Source organism: Protopterus annectens, chromosome 6.part0, assembly GCF_019279795.1.
Source record: "Protopterus annectens isolate FY-2018-M chromosome 6.part0, PAN1.0, whole genome shotgun sequence".
Lineage (NCBI taxonomy): Eukaryota > Metazoa > Chordata > Ceratodontiformes > Protopteridae > Protopterus > Protopterus annectens.
The window spans coordinates 979996724-980017749 of NC_056737.1; the positions used below are offsets into that span (position 1 = coordinate 979996724).

The 21026-nt window shown below is 42.9% G+C and overlaps 1 protein-coding gene across 1 annotated transcript in view; it reads right to left on the minus strand.

Annotated features, from left to right (window-relative positions):
• SEL1L (SEL1L adaptor subunit of ERAD E3 ubiquitin ligase) overlaps nucleotides 1-21026 on the minus strand; it is a 579007-nt gene that overhangs the window by 182353 nt on the left and 375628 nt on the right. The window contains exon 14 of the mRNA XM_044074620.1: nucleotides 20941-21003. Coding sequence (XP_043930555.1) covers nucleotides 20941-21003 — 63 coding nt within the window. The remainder of the gene's footprint in view (nucleotides 1-20940; nucleotides 21004-21026) is intronic.

The window sequence follows — 21026 nt, forward strand, 5'->3', positions numbered from 1 at the left end:
AAATAAATAAATAAATAAATAAAAAAAAAAAAAAAAAAAATATATATATATATATATATATATATATATATATATATATATATATATATATATATGTAACTAGATAAAAATAAAACAATACCTGTAGGCACAAGCAAATACACCACAGAGGTTGTATAGGATATAGTGGTAAAGGTAAGTTCAGCTAGTACAGAGGGGATGGAGGGAGGGTAACTCTGGACTGCAGCAGGGTATACACTCGAACATCTACATTTATGGTAGGTACAAAACTGTACTATGTTCATCGTGTTACCCTGCTGCAGTCATCACTCTTGGGTTGAATCCCAAAGCTAAAGATGGGAGGTGGAGTCAAACAGGGTTAGAGGAGGCTAGAAGGCCCTGCAAAACTGCAGTGGCGAAGCCAGCTCTAGTCTTATGGTAAGTGATGGTGTTTGGTGAAGGTGTGTACTGAACTCCAAGTTGCAGCTTCCAGAATATCCTTGATTGGCACCCCCCTGAGGAAGGTTGTAGATGTAGCTGCTGCCCTGGTGGAGTAGGGCCTTATGCTTGGAGGAACTGGTTTTCCATGATGGGTGTAGCAAAAACGTATGCAATGGCCTATCCATTTTGAAATGGTCTGTTTTGAGATAGCCTTTCCTTGTGATGCTGTAGCATAGGATACAAAAAGCTGGTCAAATTTTCTGAAAACCTTAGTCTTATCCAAGTAATAATGTAGTTGCCTGTGAATGTCCAAGGAGTGCAGGAGTCTTTCCCCTTTGTGCTGTGGATTAGGGAAGAAGGTAGGTAAATGGATGGTTTGATTTAGAGCCACACTGGATACCACCTTTGGCATAAAGGAGGGGTTAGTTCGCAGGGAAACTCTGTCTTGATAAAAAATGAGGAAAGGTTCTACTGCCATTAGTGCCTGAAGCTCTGAGACTCTTCTGGCTGAAGTAATTGCTAGCAGCAGGGCAGTCTTCCATGATAAAAACTTTAAATCAGCCGAGAAAGCTGGCTCAAAAGGTGGTAGTGTAAGTTTTTTCCAGAACAAAGTTGAGGTCCCAAGACGGTGTTGGTGCTCTCCTGGGAGGCCTAATGTTTTTGGCCCCTCTGAGGTACTGCCTAAGAAGTGGATGAGAAAATAAGGGGGGATCCGTATTGTAGTGAGTTGAAATAGCTGAGGTGTGGATTTTGATAGATGAAAAGGAAAGCCCCTTGTGTAACAGCTCAGTTAAATATTGTAGATTCTGAGGTATGTCTGGTTCAAGGGTATTTTGGTCTTTAGCTTGGTTCCAGGCGCAAAATCTTTTCCATTTGTCTGAGTAGGCTTTCCTGGTGCTGGGCCTCCTGGCCTCCAGAATGACATCCATTACAGCTTGTGAAAGGAGAACTGGCTGGTTGCTTAGGTGATTTGCCATGCAGCCAAATTTAAGTTTTTGAGCTGGCTGTGTAGAATCGGATTGTTTTGCTGTGTGAGCAGATGAGGAATTTGTGGTAAAATCCATGGTGGGCCGTGGGCCATGTTTCTTAGTAGTGGGTACCAGTGCTGGCGAGGCCAGTCCGGGGCAATGAGTATCATTCGTGGTCTCTCCATCCTCACTTTCAGCAGCACCTTTGTGAGAAGGGGTAATGGAGGAAAGGCATATAATGTCAGCATTTTCCAACTGAATGAGAGTGCGTCCACTTTCCAAGCTTGACGGTGAAATGTCCTTGTGCAAAATTTTGGTAGCTGATAGTTTTGGGGGTTGGCAAACGGGTCTATGTCTAGGTGCCCCCATTTCTGAGTTATCATTGCAAATACTTGTGGATCCAGTTTCCATTCGTGGGGCTCCATGATGTTCCTCCTTAGGTCGTCTGCCAATGTGTTCTTTTTTCCTGGCAGGAATTGAGCTTGTAATTGAACTTGGTAAGCCAGTGCTGTGTTCCACAAGGTCATTGCTTGTCTGCATAGAGGGTAGGGGTGTGTACCCCCTTGCTTGTTTATGTACCACATTACTGTGGTGTTGTCTGTCCTTATTATCAATTGTCCTGGATGTAAGAGGTCCTTGAAGGCTGTCAGAGCATTCTGTACAGCTAGCATTTCTTTTTGGTTGATGTGCAGATTTCTTTGATCTGCAGTCCATATGCCCTGAATGCACTGTCCTGCCATGTGTGCCCTCCAGGCATAGTCCGATGCATCTGTTGTCATAGTTTGCCTGGCTGGGGGTAAGGTGAAAGGCTGACCCTTGTTGAGGTGACATGCCTGTGACCACCATAGAAACTCCTGTTGCAGGCAGGGAATGAGATGTATCATTGTTTCCAAGCTGTGGCTGTGTTGAGTCCATACGCTTTTCAGGTACCATTGTAATTTCCTCATATGCAGTTTTGCAAATGGTATTAGTAGTATGCAAGATGCCATGAAGCCCAAGGCCTGCAGAATTTTTCTTGCAGGGAGTTGGGTCTTTGTTGCCATTATTCTGAAGTATTGAGTTAGCTGTAGTTGTTTGTCTGGTGTCAGGTAAGCCATCTGGGCCGTTGTATTCAAGCTGGCACCCAGGAATGTCATATTTTGTGAGGGCACTAGTTTTGATTTCTTTTCGTTTACTGTGTACCCTAGGCAACTTAGAAGGTGTTTTACAAAAGCCAGATGTTGTAAGAGAATGTCCTTGCTTTCTGCTTGGATGAGGCAGTCGTCCAGGTATGGGTATATTTGAATTCCTCTTTGTCTGCAGTATGCAATTACTGGTGCCAGGCATTTTGTGAAGACCCTGGGTGCAGTAGATAAGCCAAAGGGCAGTGCAGAGAATTAGTAATGGGTTGAACCTGCAATAAAACGGAGGTATCTTCTGCAATTTTGTCTGATAGGGACATGCAGGTATGCCTCCTTGAGGTCCAGAGTTACTAGCCAAGCTTTCTTGCCCAACATGGGAAGAAGCTGCTGTAGAGTTAGCATCTTGAATTTTGGTACTTGCAAGAAGGTGTTTAGAATTGAAAGGTCCAGAATGGGTCTCCAAGCATGGTCCTTTCTGGGGACTAGAAAGAGCCTTGAGTAAAATCCTTGGCCTTGCTCCTGTGTAGGTGCCAGTTAAATGTCTCTCATGTCCATGAGAGCTGTAATTTGTTTTTGTGCCTCTGCCCATTGATTTTGTGGCAGGTTTGGCATTCATTTTATCCTTGGCATGGCGTCGAAATGGAATCTGTATCCTTGTGAGATAATGTCTAGGACCTATTTGTCCTTTGTGATGATGTGCCAGTTGTCTGCAAAAAGTGCTAATTTTCCTCCCAACGGAGCTGCCAAAAGAGCTTTGCTTGGCAGTTTGAGGTTTAAGTCATTGTGTTTGTCTTCTAGTAGTTTGGGATCTGTCTTCTCCTCCCTTCTGTGTTGCAGTGGCCCATTGGCGAGGTTTGTAAGGTATTTGTGCTTGACCTCTGCCCCTTGGGCGTCTGTATTTACCTCTCTGTGGTCTGTCAGAAACTGGAAAGGACCAATTTTTTGTTGGCCAATTTCTGCTGAAGCGTGGGGGTTGTACCTGAAAGAAATCTTTGACAGTCTGCATAGATTTTGCCTTATCCTCCATTTTCTTTAAAACCTCTTCTGCTTTAACCCAAAATAAGACTTCCTGCTGTAAGGGTGCATCTAGTAACCTTGCTTTAACATGATCAGGCAGAGTTTGTTCCTTTAACCAAGCATGCCTACGTATAACAGACCCAGTTACAGCTGCTCTACAGGAAGCTTCCAAGGAATCAAATCCACATTGTAAAGTATGTTTGCCCACCTGTTCAGCTGCATGCAACAGATCCTGCATTTCCTTGAATTCAGACTGTTGAGGGTGCGTGCTCATCTTTTGTTTTATTTGAGACATGAGAAATTGCTGGTATTTCAGCATGTGAAATTGACAATTTAGTGCTCTCATAGCTAGAGTAGCTGAGGTGTAAACCTTCTTCCCCAACCTATCTAGTGCTCTGGAGTCCCTTTCAGAGGTTACTGGATTTTTAGCCATAGAAGCCTTAGCCCCTTTGGGACCCTGGGAGATTGCCTCTGGGTCAGCAACAGTGCTTTTGTAAAGGAATTTGAGTGAGTCAGGCACTCTATAATATCTGTTTGGTTTGGCTGGAGCAGGAGGAAGAGAATCTGGATTGAGACTAGATTCTAAGTAAACATCATCCAAAATGTCTAAAACTGGAGGGATAGCAAGTTGTCTGTGCTGGGGAAGTAAAAGAAACTTGCGGGAGCCTTTTCTTTGAGTCGGAGTATTCCTGACTTTCCCATGGGAAATGTTCCCTCATGGTATGTAGGGTTTCTCCAAAGGAATAATCTTCAGGGGGAGAAGCTGAGGGAATGGAATCTTCAGCATCAGAATCTTCATAAGGGGGAAAGGAGTAATCCTGCTCCTCAGAGGAGTCTGAGGAAATAGAAACTTGGTCAGAGGAGGCATAATCCTCCTCTTGTCTAGGCCTTTTGTCTGGGGGGGGGGGGCTGAGAACCCCTGATCAGAGTAATCAAATCTTCAGCCTTCTTAAGCATCTGTTTCTTAGGCATGGGGCCTTGAACTGGAGACTGAAGTACAGTCTTTTTAGGTTTTAGTGGAGTTTTTAATTTAGCATAAGATTTAATGGTGAGAGCAGTCGGCCTGAAGACACCTTCTGAAACCGAAGGTGTGTCCCCAGCCACAGCTTCTCCTTCTGCAATGTTGTCGGTATGCATCGACCTAGTACTCTCAGTTTGAGAATCCGAAGCGGTCTGGGGTTCCATTTCTGCGGTTGACAGGGGCTGCGTAGGCGCCTCACTGAAAACCGAAGAACCGGCGACCGGCCCAGCCGAGGCCTCAGAGTCTGGCTTGGATCTAGGCTGCCTATCCTTATCCTTGCGTTTTTTATGTACACCGGTAGTCGGTTGCTCCGACGGCATAGTGTAATTAAATTTTCTACTGAAGTAGTGCCATGCGAAATCAAAGTGTCGCTTTATAGTTCGCTTATTGAACCTAGCACAAAACAGACAACCAGTGACGTCGTGGTCTGGGCCTAGGCAAGGTATACAATAGGAATGAAAGTCCTTATGAGGTATTTGCTTCCCACAAGAAATACAATTAGTAATTTTTTTTTACATCAGACTGAGGCAAGAAAAGGTTCCCCAATGGGGTACTAAGCTTTTGAAGACTTCGGACTGAAATTAGATTCGAAAATCTCAGGTGTCGGCCGACTGGCACTTGCGAAACTGCTTCTGCTTCGGGCACCGCGCAGCAAGAAAGACTGAAGAAAATGACGTTGGATGCCTCTTATATACCCCTGGCACATTGACGTCAGGGAAGAAGCGACAGCAACAGACGCCGGACCAAGACTTTGGAATTCGGACCGACTGCGGGACCGCCTGACGGCAGGATAACCCAAGAGTGATGACTGCAGCAGGGTAACACGATGAACATCAGTCTTAGCTACTTCAATCGTGCTGCATAGGGCAACTGTTTGAGGCCAGTAATCCTCTTGGTTTGGTACCTCTGTGGTCTCTCCAGCTGCTGGAGATGTCTAGCCAGGTACATTCCAATTGGTGCATTGTACTCAATAATGGGTCTGATGAGGGAAGAGTAGAGGGGCACCATTACATCCTTAGATCTTGATGCGAACCCTTTCGTGATCAGATGGGTCACATAGAAGGATTTTCTAACCACTTTGGCAACATGGTTATCAAAGGTCCCTTATTTCTTCTTCAGATTTCGGGGGATTACCTCCTATGTTGTAGTTTGTGGGTACTCTGTTTTTTCCAAAGGGGATTACTACCTATTTTTTTGCATTTAGCTTGAGACCATGGCTTTGACACCATGCATCAATCTCATTTAGGCCCTTCTGGAGGATCTCCATGTCGTCCTGAGACTCTATTATAGCACCCAGTTTGCAGTCGTCCGCAAACTTAGTCAGCCACAGCCCTTCCATCCTTGCCTGTACTTCTGAGAAGTATATACCAAACAGGAGAGGCCCCAGGACAGAGCCTTGAGGCACACCACTCGTTACTGGCCTGGATTCGGACATAGATCCCGCTACTCTTATTTTATGGGATCTGAGAGCCAGTTTGCAATCCATCTTGTGACGTAAGGGTTTATGCCCAGGCTGGTGAGCTTATCAATAATACCTGAATGGGGAATGGTGTCAACTGCTTTAGCAAGGTCAAGGTAAGCCATGTGTACCTCCTTTCCCTTATCTATAGCCTGAGTAACTGTCTCAAAGAAATACACCAGGTCCAGGAGGCATGATCTGCCCTTGACGAAGCCGAACTGTGTGGGGTCCAGCGACTGGAGGTTCCCAATCTCTCCATTTAAGGGTTCCATAATGATTCGCTCCATAGCCTTACAGATCAGACTGGTCAGGCTTATTGGTTGGTAGTTCCCAATGTCAGTTGTGGCCCCACCCTTGTGTAGCGGGACCACCGTTGCCGTGCGCCATTCTATGGGCACATATCCTGTGGAGAGGCTGAGACTGAACAGGGTATTAAGATGCGGGTTCAATTCCTTTTGGAGCTCACATATGACACAGCCTGGGACACCATCTGGTCCCATGTAGGCAGTGTTTTTAGCTTTAGATAGAGCCTTGTTAACCAACGTATCAGTAATAATTGGACTTACACAATCCCCTGGAATGGTAATAGGCCCTGTAGGTGGTGAGGGGGGGGGGGGGATTTGCACTGAACCTGTCAGCCAAGATGTTGGCACTGTCAGAAGGGTCAGTGTATTTTGTTCCATTTTGTACTAGCTCAGAACAGGCCTGAGCATTGCCATTTAGGTTTTTGACGTAGCCATAGAAGGCCTTATGGTTATCCTTGGCATCCTTGGCAACTTTCTTTTCAAAATTAGCTTTAGTTGACTTGATGAGGGCCCTCAATGTCTTACTAATGCTGATCAGGGATGATTTTTCTACTTGAGATTTAGCCTTTTTTTGTATAAGTCTCCTCCTTTTATTGTAAAGTTTGCTTATGGCCGGGGTCCACCAGACTGGTTTCTTCTTGCTTGAGGAAGGAGTCTTTGTTTTATTTGGGATAGCATGGTCCATGCAATCCTGAAGATGCATATAGAGTGCCTTGGTGTAGGATTCCGCATCCTGGATATCATTATCCTTCTGCAAGGAAATAGTGAAGCTTTCCACTTCGGATGCAAGTAGTTTGAAGTTTGCTTTGGAAAGGTTTATGACTATGGTTTCTTTGACTGGGGGAGGTGGAGGGGTGAGGATGTCCAGGGTTATCAGTTTGTGGTCGGATCTGACCAAGGAGGGAGTGATAACGGGTGTGGTACAATGGGCGCCCATATTTGTGATGATTAAATCCAATATGTTGTCCCCTCTAGTGGGGGAACATACTAGTTGTTCAAGGGCATTTGAATTTATAAATTCTATGAATCGCTGAGCATAGGAGTTGGAACATTGGTAGTTCGCCCAGTCTATACCAGGGTAGTGGAAATCACCCAAGATTATGGTGTTGGGTAGGACCTTTATATTTTCCAGTGTCTCAAGGAATGCAGAGTGAGCATCTCGGGACATGGTGGGTGATCTATAACCCCTACCCACAATTCCCTCTGATCCCTAAATTACCTCAGATCGAGTTTGCCTGGCTGTACCTAGTACTTCACCTGGTTACTACAATACAGACTTAACAAATTACACAAATGGGCATAAAACATGAACAGCAGCTCCAGGCTGTCAATAAGACAAGGCCTTGGTCAGGTCTAATCAATAAGCCAATGTCCATGTCACTCGTCCTTCTCCAACACATAAGACAAACAGGCGGGGGGGGTTTGTTTAAATGCTTTAATATATAGAAATACATCAGGATGGACAGCAACATCATAAAGTACGAACAAACTAGTTAACAGACCTAACGTACATACATGTTTATATCTCAATGGCCAACTACAAATGGCAGTCTAGCTTGCACGTGCTCAGTATTTATACACTTATGCAAGCCCTTAGATAGCTTCTTAAAGATACATACACACACATTTATCTACATCCTCCCTCTTAAAAAGATTGCCCTTTGTAAAAAAAAAACAATATCAGAGTTGGACGCATTACTATATACATTTAAAACAAAACAGTGTTCATGTCTGAGTTGCTTCATACCTGCTACAGGGTCTAGAGATGCGACCATATGTCGTAACATAACAATCTGGACTAAATTTAGCAACAGGGACAGTCTGCGGTGCACAACTCATATCAGGAACTTCTGGATTTGGCACAGGAATGGGAATGTCCTCTGGAACTTCCTCTGGAATTGGAACACCGGACAACTCACTGAGATAAAGAATCTTTCTCACAGGCTATGTGTTGTGGTATAGGCTCGGACACCGGTCTCAAATGCTTCCGATTCTGCCTAAAAACTGTTAGATTCCACAATGTATGGTCTTGGCTCTGGACTAATCGTCTTCACAACACCAATCCGGTCATACCCTTTGGACATCTGCATCCTTACCTCTTCTCCCTCTTGTAATGGATTGAGTGATTTGCTGGTTTTATTGTAGTAGGACTTCTGGGACAGGCATTTCTTCAACAGATTGGCTTCCACTGATCTGTTGTTCTTCACATGGAACCAACATCCGACTACTGATTGGTAATGTGGTTCTGGTTTGCTTCGACAGAAGTCTATGAGTAGGTGAACCAAGACCTTTACCATGTGGAACATTTCTGAGATTCAGGAAAACATCACTATTATTTTGTTTTGACTTCTCAAGTAACTGTTTTGCACTATGAACTGCACGTTCTGCCAAACCATTTGACGGCAGGTATTCTGGTCTACTTGTGACATGAGTAAAGTCCCACTTTTCAGCAAATCTTTTGAACGGTTGGCTTGTAAACTGCGTGCCATTGCCAGAAATAACTTTGTGTGGACTTGTCCACTCTATTCTGGGAATCTGGTTTAGCTGAAGTGGTTCCTTCTGTTGATGTGGTTTTGTACTATTACACACTGAACAAGATGAAAGTACTCTCTCAATGTCGTGCGACATAGAAGGCCAAAATACAAGTTCTCTCACCCTTCTTTTGGTAAATACAGTTCCTGGGTGACCATGATGCAAGACAGTAAGGTACTCTGGTTGCAAGGACTTTGGAACAATTACTTTTGGACCTTTTGTAATGAAACCTTTGTCAGACAAAATCTCATCTCTGTATGGAAAATAAGGTTGCACTTGTTGAGGTAAACTAAATTGCACAGACGGCCAACCTTGATTGATAAAGTGGTTGAGCCTCTGTAAAACTGGATCTATGGCTGAGTGATCTCTCAACTCATCAAGACATGTTGAAGAAAATGTTCTCACTTCCATGACTTCAAAATCAAGGTTCTCATGCTGTTCTGTTGTGTTTCTGGGCGATCTGGATAATGCACCAGCAAGATAAAGAAGCTTGCCTTTCTTGTAAACAAGCCTGAAATTGTACTTTTGCAGTCTCAGCATCAGACGTAGCAGTCGGGCTGGAGCTGAATGCACAGGCTATCTTAAGATAGTGACTAGAGGTTGGTGGTCTGTTTTGATTTGGACAGGTCTACCATAAACATCTCTCTGAGTGGCACTGAAAGTTAGCTCAAAAACTTGCATAGATAGTTGACCTGCCAAGAAAATGTTGCAGGGTTTGAACACTGTCTAGTGCTGGCATCTCAAGAATGGCTGTTTGTTTTGAAGGCGCTGGTCGTAGGCCTGTACTGGTAAATAAATGACCAAAATAAGTAACTTCTTGTAGCCTGAATTTGCATTTGTGTGGACTGATCTTGAGATTCACTTTCTAGAACTTTTCTGAGGTTTCTGTCATGTTCGGCTTCATCACAACCTCCTACCAGTATGTCTACTATAACAGCACAAGGATACCCAGAAAAAATTTGCTCCTTTGCACGCTGAAAGACTTCACTTGCAGAAGTTATCCCAAATGGCATTCTCAAAAATCTGTACCTGCCAAATGGAATATTGAAAGTAGTGAGCAATGATGATTTTTTGTCGAGCTGAATTTGCCAAGATGAACTCTCTGCATCTAAGACAGAAAAAACTGTGGCATTTGGCATAAACTCCTTAGACTGTGTGCACTGGATGATGAGGTCATTTTAATGCTTTGTTCAAATCTTGTAAATCAATACATATTCTGATGTCATCTGAGCTTTTCTTGTGAGCTACCATCATGGAGGATGTCCATTCAGCTGGCATTCCAACTGGACAAATCACACCTTGTCGCACCATTATATCTATCTCAGCTTTGACTCTGTCCTGCATGGCTATTGTAACTTTACGTGCTGCCCTGACAACTGGACTGACCTCTGGGTCTAACTTCAGTGGGTCTAACTTCACGGAGTACACAACTGGAAGGTTGTCTAATTTGTCTTCAAACAGATCAGCATAGGTAAAAAAAATGTGCTGGGCAAAATTAGAGTAGTGGTCTTTTAAGCTAACATAATGGACTTCCTTATTAAGTGAAAGCAGTCCCATCTTTAAACTGTCTCTGAACCCTAAAAATGACTGGATGTGCCTCTTGGCCACATAAAATAACAAGTCATAGCTTCTTTGAGCAGAGTAACATGAAAGCACTACTAAGCCTTCAGTCTGAATTTCTTCATCTCCATAAGCAAAAAGCTTTGTACACCTTGCCAAATCAAGCCATTCACCATGACACATTGTAGCAAATGTTTCTGCAGGCATAACATTGCACCTGGAACCTGTATCAACTTTGAGCTCTATGAGTTTGCCATTTATCCGAACAGTACAAAATACTTAATTCTTTGTCCTTAAATCTACTGCATTAACTGTTTCATGAAGCACTGACACACCATCAGCATAAACAGTAGACTGCTACCCTACATAATGGATTTCTAATTGATCAACTCATGTCTTAAAATGTTCCCTTTTAATAAAAGAATGTGGGCCTTTTGATCTACAAAACGTTTTCAAATGATTCCACTTATTGCATTTGTAGCAGTGTTGACCAAAAGCTAAACATTTTCCCCATTTAGCTTCATGGCTTTCACCACAATTACGACAGCTGGCAATGAAAATAGCTTGAAGCCCCTGCTTTGAGTTTGCTAACTCACTCTTATGTTTCACTGAGACTGTGCAAACTCTGGAATTTGCTGGAAAGCTCTGGGGTTTACCAATGAGGGCTGCAGGGGCTACAGTTGCTGCCATGTGCTTGGGCCTGTTTGTGTTAATTACGTGCTGCATACTGTCAACATGAGCTTTACATGGTCCCTCTTCTAGAGCTGTTCTCATTTGTAAGCATATTTGTGTGCTTTTCTGTGAGCTCGTATATTTGACAAATCTCAATAGCCTTATTCAAAGTTAAATCACTGTCACGAAACAAAATCTTTCTCACAGCATCATCTTTAATACCCCACACAAGTCTGTCCTTTATCAACTCATCCCTTAAATCACCAAATCTGCATATTTTAGCCTTACCTTCTCAGGTGTGTTATACATGCTGCAAAACTATCAAAAGGCTTTTGATCCCTTGTGTAAAATAAATGCCTTTCCATTGTAACATTTGTCTGGGGGTTACACATTTCACTAAATTTGTTTTAAGCACTCAGGGTCCTCCCCTGACTCAGCCTGTACAACAATATGATGGTTTCCCCCCTCTCCAGTATAGCTAGCAGGTGCATACACAAATGAGCTTTCTCTTTCTATAGCTTCTGACCCAGCTAAATTAAACAGAATAAAAATGCAGCCTGGATGAAAATGTTGTACGCTTGCTCAAATACTCTCCAGTTCTCAGCAATATTATTGTTAAACACAAGTGCACTAGGTTTTCGAAATCCATCTGCCATGACCATAAAGTATACACAAACACATTGAAAATATGGCCCTTGTAATTATGTAGAAACAAACTGTCCTGTGATCTTGTAATAACATTCAAATGCACAATAAACTCTTTGAAATACTGTACTTAGCGAAATATGCTTTGCAATGGCTGTATACTGCAAAATATGCCCAGTAATGGCTGTACCTTCCGAAATATGCTCTGTAATGGTTGCATTATGCAAAACAGCTTTACTGTAACACTGCACAATCATGCAAACACTTTAATACACTATCTTTGGTTAATGTGAAAATACATATTTGCAAAGCATGTATTGAACATTGCAGTAGTTGCCCCTTATTTTTTTTCGTTTTATGCAATTCGGGCTTTATTTCAAACATTTTCTGTAATAATCTGAATATTTTTATCAATACTGTACATACTGGTTTATGAGAATATCATTTAGAATGTTCTGTATACTTCATTTCATATTTTACAAAAAAGAAATAGTGCTGAGCAAGTTTTAATACCGGAAATTCGTTTCTGACCTGTTTTGCGAAGTATGCACATTTTAGGGATGATTCACTGCTGTATATGCTTCCAGTTCCAAGCAAGTGCCTTAAGTCATTTTAGCCAAACTGCCTCTAAATTCATGCCCCTTGGATATGCCGTTTCTAATTCCATGTCCTATTAGACATGCCACTTCTGGCACCACGTCAGCCAGCCTTCTCTAACGCATAGGACAAGGACAAGCAGGCGGGGGGTTCGTTTAGATGCTTTAATACATAGAAATACATCAGGATGGATAGCAGCATCATAAAGTACGAACAGACTAGTTAACAGACCTAACGTACATACATGTTTACATCTCAATGGCCAACTACAAATGTCAGTCTAGCTTGCACATGCTCAGTATTTATACACTTGTGCAAGTCCTTGGATACCTTCTTAAATGTACATACACACATACTGACCTACAGTCCATAAAATACAATTTAGGATGCAGGATGGAGGGAGGGAATGTTGAGCTGGATGGACAAAGACAGCATGGATCTAGCATTATGTTACATAGCTTTCATTTCCAATGTTGTCTTTCCAACTCAAGAGATTGGCAGATTCCCAAGCTACTTGATCTGGGCGGTCTCATGGAAGGATATTTCGAAGTATGGTGGTGTCCAAGGATGTATCAAATCTAATCTCTACCTCCAGTTAGTAATGCGACACAAAAGTATAGACTGTAGACCAAGTAGCCACAGCACACCTCATCTATGGATACTCAAAGTAAGCAGTGGAAGCAGCCATCACTCTAGTTGAGTCAGCCTTGAGTTTGCATGGTAAGACTAATCCCATTTTTCAATAAACAAAGGGTATGACGTTGGACAGCCACCCAGACAAAGTCACTTTAGAAACTCCTCGGCCCAATTTGGTCTTTGAAAAGGACAGAAAACCTGGTCTGATCTTCCAATGTCTTTTGTGCGATGCAGGTAAGCTCAGAGTTGATGATGGACATCCATAGAATGCGAAGTACATTTCCCTTTGTTTCAAAAAATTTGGGAAGAAAACTGGTAGGTTAATCGTCTGGTTAAGATTAGCTTTCAGTGGGCAATTTAAGAAGAAAGTGAGGATTGGTTCTCAAGGACAAACTATCCTTATGAAAAATTAGATAAAGACGAAAGATCCTTTTAGCTGAAGTAATTGTTACTAGAAAGGCAGTTTTCCAAGTAAGAAAATTTAAACGCTGCTGAGGATGCTGGATCAAAGAGAGACCTAGTTAATGCCTGAAGCAGGACAGTAATATCCCACAGTGGACCTGGATCCCTGATTAGAAGGCTGAGAAGAAAAGTTCCCTTCAAAAAGCCTTGGAAATCTTCAAGGAAGCAATAGAGGTTTGGTTTTGGCCCACGTGAAAATTGGATATGGTTGTTAACTGCACTTTGGTGGTCAGGAAACTAGCACCTTTCTGAAACAAAGCCACTAAGAAGTCCAGAATTGATGGCAATGGAGATGAGATCAGTCCATATCTTTGGAAGAAGTCCATATTGGCAAACATTTTACATTTGCTAATATAAACCTTCCTGGTGTTAAGTTTTAGTGAGGATGACAGAATATGTATGACTGAAGTAGATATCCTGACATCTCGGATAGCAATTCAGATGAGGACACATTAAGGGGAACCAAACCTGCCAGGTATAAAAGGGTACAATGAGAATTACCGTTGCCTTGCACCTCAAGGTTTCTGAAGAAACCTGTTTATTAGGGGAACAGGTGGAAAGGCATACAGCAGATCCGGGGGCCAGTTGTGAACTACAGCATTCCTTGGCGACTGTCCCTGTGGGAAAATCATGGCAAACTAGCATGGACATTTTAGATGGGAGATAAAAAGACTGCAGCAAGCTATTGACTGAGAGACCACTTAAGAGGCAGAAGAACAGACCTGGTCAGTTTGTCTGCCAGAACATTGGAAGTCTCGGGATGCATTTTGCAGCCAGAAAGGATTGGAAAGACTTTGCCTACTGCCACCCTCTCACGACGTCCTGGCACAATGGGTAAGAACAGTTTCCTCCTTGCTTGTTCATATACCAGATCACTGCCATGTTGTCCACCTGGATAGGTATCACACCTTCAGGAAGGGAGTCCAGGAATGCCTAGGAGGACTGCCCCCATCTTCAAGATGATGCGAAGACTGGCCTTTATCATCGACCATGTGCCTGAAACTATCTTCCCTTCATAATGCCCTTTCCTCCACCTTAGAAGGGAAGCTTCCTTGGTCACAGTTGCTATTGGAGGTGAATAGTCGGACCCACGTTACTAACATGAATGTACATCTAGCATGAATTGTGACACTGGTGTGAGATGTACTGGAGCAAGAACAGGCTGATGAACCATTTTCCATTGTATAAAAAAAGTCCACTGCAGAACTCTCATGTGAAATCTTGCCTGAGATACTAGTGTGATAGATGCAGCCATGGAACTATCTGAAGCTATGTGACACAGAAACAGAATTCTGGATTAAGGAAGTCTGGCAATGTGTGTAGTTGAGTCTAGCTGGGACCCTATGAACTCTATCATCTGGGCTGGCGTCAAATGTTTTTTGGGTTGATTGATTGTAATTCCCAAGTATGGGGCTAGATGGAGCAATAAGTCCCTGCACTGAATAAGCAGATCTCCGGTGCAAGTGGCGAGAAGCCCCTTGTCCAAGTGAGGGAAAATCTGGAACATTTGCAGACTGAGATGCACTGCAATGACTGCCATGTGTCTGAACACCCAAGGGCTGTTGTGAGACCAAAGAGCAGTGCTCTGTATTGAAAATGACTGGCTCCAGCCAAGAAAGGAGAAAATCCTCTTTGAACTGCCTCAGTATTTTGATACGATACTAGGTGTCCTGGAGATTTACTGAGCACATCTAGTCATCCTTCCTAAGAAAAGCTAGAATGGACTGAATAGTGACCATCCATAACTTTGTTTCAAAAACTGGTTAAGGTAGCTTAGGTACAAAATAGGCCTAACCTCCCGTTTATTTTCCAGAACCAAAAAAAACCTTGAATGGACTCCATATCCTTGATGGTCTGGTGAGATCTCCTGGATGACTCATTTTTTGTAGCAACTTTGCTGCTTCTACTTCTGCCAGTTCCCTGGGTGGAATGTTGGGGATTCTCTTTCTCTCTTTTTTGGAGAGGGAAAGCAAAGGGAATAATACAACTTCTGGTAATTATTCTCTGCACCCAACTGTCTTGAGTGATGGCCTGCTACGTGTGAGGGTGCCGGGATAAGTGCACCCTGACTGCCTGCAGTCTCCAGTAGCCAGGTAACTGATCAGGAGCACTAAAAAGGCTTCTCGGTAAAAGGACCTCAAAACCCTTGAAGCTACAGGGCCAGAGGCAGACTGTAGAATCATCTATTAAAGTTATTCCTCCCTATACTCAGGGGCAGAAGCATCCTAGCCAAAACCCTGGGACATTCAAAATCATAACTTTTTTCACCATTTTGGTTCTGCGAAAAGGTCCTTTCAGGGGTGGGGAGTGGAAAAACATAGGTTAAGTGCAGACAGGGTCTTGCCTCTTGTTCACTTCTGGTAAGCATCACTAACCTTAGACCCAAAGAGTATTGATCCATTGAAGGAAGATATAATGAAGGACATATTTAAGCTTTCCAGGAAATCACAGAGGCACATCTAGATGTGCTGTTGAATAGCAATGCCAGTGCCTGCTGCCATTGCCATGCCATCAGCTGCATTGGGGAGCAGATGCATGGACACACAGACTGTAGGGTACATATCTGTGACTCCACCGATTTAGGTTACCTGAAAGAGTATCTGACACTTCTTTAGACAGATCCTTCTGGAAACATGTCACATGGTTAAATTAGTTCAACATGCGGACTGCAAGCATCAGTGAATCACAAGTCCACTTCCCAAATCTGTCCAGCACCCCAGACTACCTGTGGATGAACAAATATGCTCTTCTACGAGAGCTCCTATTTGGTGGCTGCCGCAACCACCATGGCATCTACTGGGGACCCTTGCTTCAATGAGATTTATTCCTAGATGCAACCAAAATTTTGTCCAGTTTCAGTGGGATAGGCTCCACCATATCAGATTCCTTCATGTCCACTGAGAAACCAAGTCTATCAGCTCATCAGTGGGTGGAACCACCCAGGAGGTAGACGAGCCAGCTCTCAAAGCCTTGAGGAATACTTACTCTTCCGGGGTGGACAAACCCCCATCATTGTTTCATCAATTCTAGAATCTCTCTGAAAAAAATGTCTTCAGAAGGGATTTAGGGATCCCTCACCTTCCTCAAAATTGGTAAATTCAGTGACAGATTCTTGAGATGAGTCAAGATGCCTTCACTCACAGGTCTGCTTCTTATGGCCCACCCCTGTAGGGACTTCTAAGGAAGGGTCAGAATCAGACGGGGAACTCGCCAGGTGAGAACCCTCGAGGCTTAGAGATGCTTAATTGCCCCTGTTGGGTAAAATTAGTAGAAACAGGCACTTAATCCAAACAGGGCTTGGACAGAATTGAGTGAGAAAGAGACACCCCCCTCTCTTGACCTGGAGAAGACCTACTTAAATGATTCAAAAGCCAAAGTAGATACTATGTCCCTCTGACCCAAAGATGTTAGAGAAGGAACATTCTCAGCCCCAACCCAACTTGACTCACAGAGAGCCATCTGTGCCAAACTGTCCAGAGCTAAAGCATCTAGGGGCAGGGATGGCTCAGAATAGAGCTTGATCCCCAAGACTCAGCTCGCACACTTCAGTCCCAAGATTCATCATGATCCGATAGAGCTGGAGTTGAGACAATGAGGGAAACTGTCCGAGTCAAAGTAAAAAGCAATGTTGGCTCAGGCACAGGTGCCCCGAGGGCATAATTTGGTGCAGTCAGCATCAGATTTAAAGGTTGTATTGGTACAGAAGAGATGGTGGCTCAGGTATCAGGAACCATGGCCGGAGCCACCAGGAGGACTCCAAACTGGATATGGGTCTGAAGAAATTTCCACATCTTCCTGTTGATGTTAGCTTCTGAGAGACTCATTGTCGATTCAAAGGATCTGAAGGAAGAATCCACAGATGGTGGTCAGTGAGCAGTATGGTCTGTCCTGTAAAACAGGGGAATGATGCCTAGGATTAGCTGGCTCCCGGGAGAAGTAAAAATCCTTCACTGCAGATGGAACTGTATGATTTGGAGTCTTTGGTGCCGGCCAGGATGGGTCTAAAGGATCCAGAGACCTGTTCCTCGACTTCTCTTTCTCCCTTTCCTTTTCTTTAATCCCTCATCTCTTTTACCCTCTCCTTCTCTATCAACTCTAATCTTCTCAGATTTCTTGAAAGACTTCAGATGTAGAATGTGCTGAAACTCCAACTTGGGCAGGGGTAGGTCCTTGAGAACAAGTCTGTTTCACTGATCAGTGAGTACCCTGACCTGGACAGAGGAAAAGGCCTTGCACTCTGTCTGCAAATGTGCTAACCCCAAAGAATAACCAAAAAGTGATGGCGGCCCTGCAGTGGGATTTGGTGCTCATGGACAATGCATTGCTTTAAGTCAGTGGCCTTGTCTATCAAAACTAGTCCACTAAGGCACAACTGTCACAACAAAATATCAACAGCAACTATGACAAATGCTCCACTAAACAAGAAATGTACTAAAAAGACAAACACCAAAGAAAGAGGTAACTATCAACAAGACTGCTAAACCATCTAAATTGGAAGCTGTTTTTGTATAAATGGTTGGTAAGGTGCAAAAGACAAAGCTCCCAAAAACGTTATAAAGATAACTAAACTATGACAAAGTAGCGGTAAAACCCATAAATACTGCAAGGGATACATTTAAAGTAGGAATAACAGCCAAAAAATTTAAAACGCTTATTCAACCAATTAAATGCCCACAGCCCAAGAACACATGCCTTGACAGATCAAGAGGCAAACGAGATCTGGGGTTAAGCTAGAGACCAGATGGAATTATGGGTACGGGAGGAATAAGAGTCCTGGATCCAAACTCTGGAAAAAATTGCCAAGGTCAGATGATAATCCATCTGTTGAGCTGGATGGAAAAGAAAACCTCAAGAGATATACCCCTTAGGTGTCACACTTGCTTCATGTCATCATCCACGTTCTGATTTTCCTCCATACTTAGCTGGCATAAAATAGCACAGCTCCTTCTTAACACAATGGCAGAAACAGATGCCATCCTACTCATCTGGTAGACCTCTCCAGAACTAAAGCAGAAAGCCAGAGAGACTGTACAGTCCTACCACTGGGTCACAAAATGCACTGATTTATCTGTAGCACCCAGGAAGATTCCATATCTAGACCCTGTCTCTTATCCTTTCATACCTGTCCCACCTTGCTATGCAGGTATCCTGCCTGGTCTTCTTTCTATTACTTCTGTACTTCCTAATTCTGGGCCCTTCAGCCTTTTCTCCTACAAGTACTGCATTTGCAAAGATGTTAGTATAAACGAATATGAAAACTTCTTTTATCAATTTTCTCTTCAGGATGCCCGATTGTGACAGGTTAAGAGACAAAGTCATCTACGGTGCACCCTCAGCCACTAAAAGGAAAAGAATGTTTCATCTCTTCTTCATGACAACATAGTGCATATTATCACCTGCCTCAGCCAGCTCCACACATACAGGACCTCCAATCACTCAAACTAGAGTCCAAGCTTCTAACAAAGGCAGTCTGTAAAGTTTGTAAACAATTCATCTCCCAGGCTCCTGCTTGTAAATGTTTCATCTTCGAAGCCCCTGCTTACACTTATCAAGGGTACCAGAACTTGTCAGAGATTTGGGATGCACAGCTAGGCTTAAAAAGGTCCCTGTGGTCGTTAGCCTAGTACACAGCTAAAAGCCTATGAACCAATGTTCAATAACAGAACCAAGAATGCAGGTGATTTATTGTTTTTTTTTTTTTTTTTAAATCCCACTAACCTAAAGTACCTCTTTTCAGGTGTAACAGTGGACCATCTTGTTTAAGTGATTTGTTCAGAATCAAAATGTGAAAATACAGAATTAAGGAATAAACTCAAAACAAGATGAAACTCAATGCCTTAATCCTCCATGTTAAAATGCCAGACAGTGACAAAGGCACAAAGAAACCATTCCTGTCTACCAGCGGGCCAAGTGAATAAAAATCATACTTTAACATAAAACGGAAATCTGAGTTCTGGAATGTTACCTTGAATATGAATTACTGCATGATACTGTGAAACACAAATGGTATACACTTTTCTGCCAACAGTAGAGAGAGAAGAAAATTTCATCTGTACCATTAGGGTGTGAGGCATTACAAAATTCACTGTGTGCTGAGAATGCTTAAAAGCAGTTTATTCAATATAATCAAAACAGCATTTTAAACTTAATAAGTGTGTGATTGTGTTAACGTAACTTGGAAATGAAGTGCTAAAAATGAAACGAAGTACAGCCGAGGACTGAATGAGATAATGACAGCTCTGTACCACCTAAAAGATGCAGGGTATACATTTATTTTTTGCATGACTTGTGCAGTAAGTCAGCAGTACCTAAAGTCCATTCCTGAAACCAGAGATGAGCAGTTTTACCTGCACACTGTTGTGAACACAGAACTAAAAAAAGGAGTTTTACTGAAAGGAGCAAAGAAATGTTCCTGACTGTATTACACACTGAGCCATTTTATGCAGCATTTTCATGGAAAACTACAATCCGTGTAAAATTCCAGGTAAATATTCTATACTTGAAATCTTACATTTCTACAGTGTTGGTTTACAGTAACTTAGGCTGCAAGTTGGGTATATTTTTTTCACTTACTGGCTTGGAGGAGGGATTATAGCCCCTAACATTCAAAATACATTCCAATCTGACTTAACTGATGACTCAACTCTCCTGTACTACAGGAAAAAGGCAACTGTCCAGGAGAGTAAGCTAGATAAGCTTTAGCAAAGCTTAGTGTAATATCCTGGGTACTTCTCAAAAAGTATACTGCAAATTAAAGAAATGCCCTCAGTTGTAAGAGTCATCACATTATATAATCACGTCTAGAAATATCTGAACAATGACCGCAGAGGAAATGCAACACGGCAATCGTATTTAGATTTATAATTAACTTTGTCTTTAAACTGTTAATTTATACCAGCTAAGTGGGCTGATCCCCAGACCCATATTCAGCAAAGACCAATGAACTTGGCTCACTACGGAGCACATACAGAACTAAGTGAAGGACGAACATCCTACCCCCAAATGTAGGAGGTAATGAGACAAAGAGGGAAAGGAAGAGGTGCATCAACGCACTCACTGAACCTGACCTCATATAAACCGTTACATCAAGTAGAAGCTTTCTGGAAGAACTGGCCTTGCTCAAAGGTTCGGAGCACAAACAGGGCACAAACCCTGACACTCTATGCCACCATCCTGGCTGCTCTACTGCTAAGCTACCTAAGCAGCTGAGAACTGCCGAGTGGTTAGAAGGTACATATCTCTGCCAAGTTTAGTGATTCCGAGTCTCCCATGAACAGATTGATGGGAAGAGAAAAAGTACGCATACATGCTCACATGTATGCATATGCACACAAACATCAAAATAGGTTCATAGATTAGTACTAGGCTAACTGCCCTTGTGAGACATTTTAAGCCTAGCCAATTATCCCCTGTCAGATTCAAACCCTGTACCTTGTGTCTGTAAGGCAAACACCTTAACCATTAGACCACCTTCCCAAAAAAAAAATGATTAGCAGTGAAAAAAAATATTTCATAGGTTACTTACCACAGCAACTCCCTTTCCATAAAGGTAAGCCATTCCAAGTCCACTCTGGCCTACTGGATTACCCTGAAAGAAGACAATCTCATCTT